We start from the raw sequence: 6044 nt of genomic DNA, 5'->3' as shown, positions 1-6044 counted from the left end.
GTTTTTCAGTTTTTTTAATGTCCTCCTGAGAGATAGCATGCCAAATTATTTTCAATTGGTACATTAGATTGTCAAAATCCCAAACTGGTTGGAGGGCCCTGTCCATAGTGCTACAAACATTCTCAAATGGTGAGAGATCTGGAGATCTTGCTGGCCAGGCTAGGGTTTGACAAGCATGAAGGCAAGTAGTAGAAATGCTCACTATGTATGGATGGGCATTATCTTGCTAAAATGTAAGCCCAAGTTGACTTACCAGGAAGGGTAACACAACAGGGTGTAGAATATCGTCTATGCACTGCTGAACTGTAAGGGTGCTGTGGATGACAACAAAAGAAGTTCTGCTATGAAATGAAATGGCACCTCAGAACATCACTCGTGGCTGTCAGGCCATAGGGCAGGTGACAGTTAGGTTGGTATCCCACCACTGTCCAGAGTGTCTCCAGACACATCTTCTCTGGTCACAGGGGCTCAGTTTGAAGTGTGATGCATCAGTGGAGATAATTCTACTCCAGTATAAGAGATTCCAGACCAAATGTGCCTGACACCATTGGGAATGGGCTTGTTGGTGTACAGAGCTCAATGGTAGTCAGCATGACATGCACTGTGAGCTCAGCCCCCTTTCTGTGAGCACCTTATTAATGATCTTTATGATGACTGAAGCCGTAGTTGCATGTTGGATAGCTGATAATGGTGAATCTGGGGCTTTGATTGTCTATTTGATGACTGTTTGGTCCTCATGTTCTGTCATCTCTCTAGGTCAACCGCTTCCTTCTTGACACTGTGTTCACCCATTCCTGTCAACATCGTTGTGTGGACATCATTCTCATTCAAATGATGAGCAATTTACCAACTACTCCAACTGCCTTCTTTGAGCCCAACCACACATCATCTCTTAAAAACTGACACTTGTGTATATTGTTCAGACACCTGTCTGTGAGGCATAGTTACTGTCTGACTGAATACAAGGAATGAAATTTGTAAAGACTTTATGGCCCAGTATTGACATTTCCCTGTTTACTATCCTTGGCAGATGCATGGTGAAAATGTGCTGCACCATCTTGCATTCATCCATCGCTGCCAAAATTTACAGTTTTGCAATTTCCTTCAATACTAGTACAAATATCAATTTGTGGCCAGTTTGCATATCTTCTTCATGGTGCATTGCTCTTTTTGTGTTAAAATGTATAAATTAAAGTGTTAGGCAGTCTTCTCTGTAGGTATTTGTCTGGAGTGTAGTGATATATGGAAGTCAAAACATGAATAATAAGTATTTCAGGCAAGAAGAAAATAGAAGCTTTTGGAATGTGCTGTAACAATGTTGAAAATTAGATAGGTAGACTGAATAACTAATGAAGAGGTACTGAATCTCACTGAGGAGAAAGAAATTTATGGCATTATTCCACTTAAAGAAGGGGTTGGTTAGCGAGACACATACTGTAACAAACGAATCATCAGTTTGTGAATGGAAGAATTTGTGTGTGTGTGTGTGTGTGTGTGTGTGTGTGTGTGTGTGTGTTGGTGGGGGGGTTAAGCATTCTAGAGGGAGAAAATGGCCAGAATTCAGTAAGCAGGGCCAAATGTATGTAGGTTGCAGTAGCTATGGAGAGATGGAGAAGCTTACACAGGGTAGACCAGCATGGAGAACTGCATCAAAGCATCATCAGACTGAATACAAAAAACAACAACAACAACAAGAACTTGAGCAAAAATTACCTTACAAGGTCAAGTTACTTTAATTTGAAATCTGTCAATATTATAGACAAAAACCATTACCATCAAGACATGAAAACCCTGCAGGGAGCAGGGTCAAAACATATTGACCATTATGCCACAGAAAGCAATTTACGAAGGTAGTGCTAATATTTGCAAGATCTTGACGTTAGGACTGGACACTGGAATGTATCCTAATTAGACCCCACAAGCATCACTAAAATGTATTAAGGGTTCACTCTCCCATTCTTGGTAAAGCAGTCTGCTCTCACATAATACCATATTTTCATTTTCTATTGCTTCCAATACTTTGCCCCATTCTATAAAAGCATGAGATAAATTTTTAGATGATATGTTGTTATTAATATATCACATTCCTGTTGCATTATAATCTTACCTGTGTTACATGTAATTGTGTTCGTGCTATGAGGCATGATACTACAGTTTGATTTTAACCTAGTTAATCCTCACAGTTGACTGATTTGATTAAAAAGAATGACTTCATGAACACCAGATATTCTAGAAATTTTTTATTTATAGTAAAGTGATAGTACAGTTTGCTTCTGTGGATATCTGAAAGTTGATTTTTAAGACAACTGGTTTTGGAAGTATGCTATAATGTATCAGTGAAGCTTCTCACTATTAAGAAAACTAGATTTTTTGTTTTAATACTATAAAAAGCAACCAGGAAATCCACTTGTTTCTCAGCCACAGTTTGTCAGTGGCTATTCGTGCAGACAGACCGCTTGTTGGTTGTCATGCCCACATAGAACATATCACAGCGGTTGCAACCTAGCTTGTAGATCACATGACTGGTGGACCACCCGGTTGCTGAGCACGCTGCCCTACATGACATCCTTCATTTCAATGGCTGCTACGCAGCCTGTGCCATATGGATACTTCTCACCAACACCAGCTATTCTGAACTGCGCAGGTGGGAAATTTCCCTGTGATATATCCTACGTTCCCACAAGCCTCCTGGCCTCAACCTTCAGAAGTCCTTGTCCTCACTCATCCAACCCCTTTCCTGTCCCCATTCCAACACTACACAGCCCTCATTCCACCACTGCACCCTGTCTTTTTACTTGTCCCCTTTTCCACTAACCTGCCCCCCCCCCCTCCCCACAGCCCACCGTCTTGCATGTGTGTGTGTGTGTGTGTGTGTGTGTGTGTGTGTGTGTGTGTATCTTTTTGATGAAGGGCTTACTGGCTGAAAGCTTTCTTTGCGGCAGTCTTTTTGTTGTGCCTATCTGTGACTCAGCATGTCTGCTATATGGTGAGTGGCAACTTTTCATTTCATAATATTGTTACATTCCATCCTGGATTTTCCATTCTAGATTTTTTGTTTTCTTGATGTTACAAAGTGTTACATCCTAAAACTATTACACACACTGAGGCTATTGTAACAGATGTACTGTTTACTTGAATGGCTTGTAAAAATAGTTTTGTAAATATGAAAACATGACAGGTAAAGGAATGTATTCATAACAACATTTTTATTAAACCATACAATAAATTTTCTTTGTACTTTTCAATTAATGCTTCAAAATTGATTGTAGATTTGAAAGTATACTTAACTTATAAGATATTGTATATAGTAGGTTCCATCCATATTACATTATTCTTTTTGATATATTGTATATAAAAAGATATACAAATAAAGCAACACTTCATGAAACTATCATCACAGACAGAACATTTTATTGCATAAATATTATTGCCTATCCTAGTTTCTAAGTTATTAAATAAATAAAATTGGATTTCAGTCATCATTTAACTCTGTAGCGAGGGCTTCCAATTTTTCTTCAAGTAATTTTGTCATGTCAGGCTCTGACTGGAGAATTTTTGTTGCATCTTGCAACAGAGTCATTGCTTCTCCCATGATTTCCTAAGAGCAATAAAACAGAAGTCAGGTTACAGTGTTACCAAACTACAAATGAAAAGTAAACACATATGCAAAACATTAAACTGGAATTAATTTTCATACAGTCATTAATGGAACATTGTCAGATTGGCACCATGTCAAACATACCTTTTCAGCAAGTCAAGACAAAACATAAAGCAGCATAAATTACAGGAATGTGTCAAAGTTAATTGAGAGGAGGATCAATATTGAGTCAGGAGGGACAAACAAAACTTCTGAGGGGCTGAGGATTTTTGTGGAAATGCTAACAACAGTGTTGCTGGGCTTATTTTGACTCTGTATTTAGTGGGATGTTGAAAGGGAGTCTAGGGGCTGTAGCAAGGTGAAAAGGTCAACTAGGCAGGGTCTGGGGACCATGAGGGGTTGACAAGGAGGAACACTGTGGGTAGGCTAGTAGGCAGCAGGTGCAGAATCCCTTGCACCCCAGCATCTAGAGGAGCATTTCAGGCATCACCTCCACAAGTTAAGCAGCCTGCTAATTTCCTACTGCTGCCTTGGGGCACCACTACCCTACACTGCAGTCCTGTTGGTACTGTAATCCAGATGCAGTATGATGGCTGACAGATGGTGTAATGGCCACATTGTTGCAATGTAATAAAATGGAGTGGAGTAATATGGAGTAGCAAATTTATTGTGCATTTCACAATAGACATAGACTCACAAATGTAGGAAGAGTCGGCCACAGTACAGTAGGAACTATTTCCAGTCATACACAACAGGTGTAGCATAATGTACACTCTATTCTCAAGAACAACTTTACATACGTCTCCAATGAATACTAGTATAGAATGAACTGTATTTCCTCTCACTCTGTCCAAACATCACCCACACTGCACGATCCAGAGACACTCAAGTCTCACACAGAGGTTGATATCACTACATGTTGATGGGATATTCTGTAAAGGACCTTGTATTGCTCAGCTTCTACAAAAGTATTCTTATTCTCATATACTGATACATTACTGCCATTAATACCAACAGTATCACAGAATAACCTTTGATCATTCATCTAATCTCTGTATTCTCTTATTCATCATGTTCCATAGAGACTATCATGATGATGAACTTTTAAAGATGTGGAATGAGACAACATATACATCATCAAAGTGAAACAGCTGTTGAGAACTATAGTAATGGCAAACCATCATTAAACTACTACAAACTATATGTGCTTACTCAAACTAAATTTAAACTTGCAAACTTAAAAGGAATGCTGCTACTTGGAAAAGGTAAACCTATCACTGCTGATAATCTCCTATTAAAAGCCTAAAATCTTTAATGAAAAACAGCAACAGAGGTGCGATCAAAGCAGAGTGCTGTCACTGAACTGGAAAACCAGACCATCATAGATATTCATAGGCACTTGCAGAATGTTTGTGCAAATCTGGCAGTAAAGGAAAACACAGTGAGTCATTGGGTGAGGCACCCATCATCATCACAACAAGATCATGCAATCCTGTCTGATTTCTCATGTGTGGACGGCTGCAAACAGCTGTGACTCATGCAGTGTTGGAACATGCAGATACTCTAATTTGAGGTGATCAATAGAATCAAAATCAAACACCTTGCTGCTCAATTGGATGTCCCTGTTGGTAGTGCCGACAGCCTCATCCACAAGTTGGGGTGCTCAAAGGTGTGGGCCTATTAGGTTCCTCCCCACCTAACGGAAGACCATAAAGAGCAATGTGGTGCCATTTGTGCAGAGTTGCTTGTGCGTTAAAAGTCTGATTGTGACAATTTTTTGTTAAGCATCATCACAGGTCACTGAAACATGGGTTCATCAATTTGAACCAAAAATAAAATGGTAATTCATGGAGTAGTGTCACAACACCTCTCCTCCAAAGAAAAAGTTCAAAGCTGCACCCTCAGTTGGTAAAGTCATGGTGACTGTCTTCTGGGACTCTGAAGTGTATTGTGCTATCCTTAGGAAATTGAAGAAATGGCTTCAGCATGTTCATCACCACAAAAATTCTAATCAACTTCTTCTTCTCTGTGACAAAGCAAGGCCTCACACAAGTCTGTGCACTGAAGAGCAGCTCACAAAACTTCATTGAATTGTTCTTCCTCATCTGCCCACAGCCCAGATCTTGCACCTTCAAACTTCCAACTTGCATCTGTTTGGCACAATAAAGGATGTGCTCCACATGATGCAGTATTTGGATGACAGGGAGGTTACTGATGCCGCAAGACGTTGGCTCTGATGTCGACCAGTAGAGTGGTACCATGTGGCCATACAGGCTCTCCATGTAATGTGGCATAAACCTGTCACATTGAATGGAGATTATATAGAAAAATATGGTTTTGTGGTCAAAAGAGTGGGGAATAATATGGTGTACTGGAATCCTGAATAAAACCAACCTGCTTTCTGAAAAAAGAAAAATATGTTTTGCTTTACTTGCTGAACAATCCT

General features: G+C 39.7%; 1 protein-coding gene across 1 annotated transcript in view; it reads right to left on the bottom strand.

Annotated features, from left to right (window-relative positions):
* Positions 1 to 3187: 3187 nt before the first annotated feature.
* The window catches only part of LOC126456097 (SET domain-containing protein SmydA-8), a 149768-nt gene continuing 146911 nt past the window's right edge, over positions 3188 to 6044 (bottom strand). Inside the window, exon 6 of the mRNA XM_050091852.1 lies at positions 3188 to 3598. Coding sequence (XP_049947809.1) covers positions 3473 to 3598 — 126 coding nt within the window. The 3' untranslated portion in view covers positions 3188 to 3472. The remainder of the gene's footprint in view (positions 3599 to 6044) is intronic.

Source organism: Schistocerca serialis, chromosome 2 (assembly GCF_023864345.2).
Source record: "Schistocerca serialis cubense isolate TAMUIC-IGC-003099 chromosome 2, iqSchSeri2.2, whole genome shotgun sequence".
Lineage (NCBI taxonomy): Eukaryota > Metazoa > Arthropoda > Insecta > Orthoptera > Acrididae > Schistocerca > Schistocerca serialis.
The sequence above is the reverse complement of the archived record's forward strand: the minus strand, read 5'-3'. Positions and strand labels throughout refer to the sequence as shown.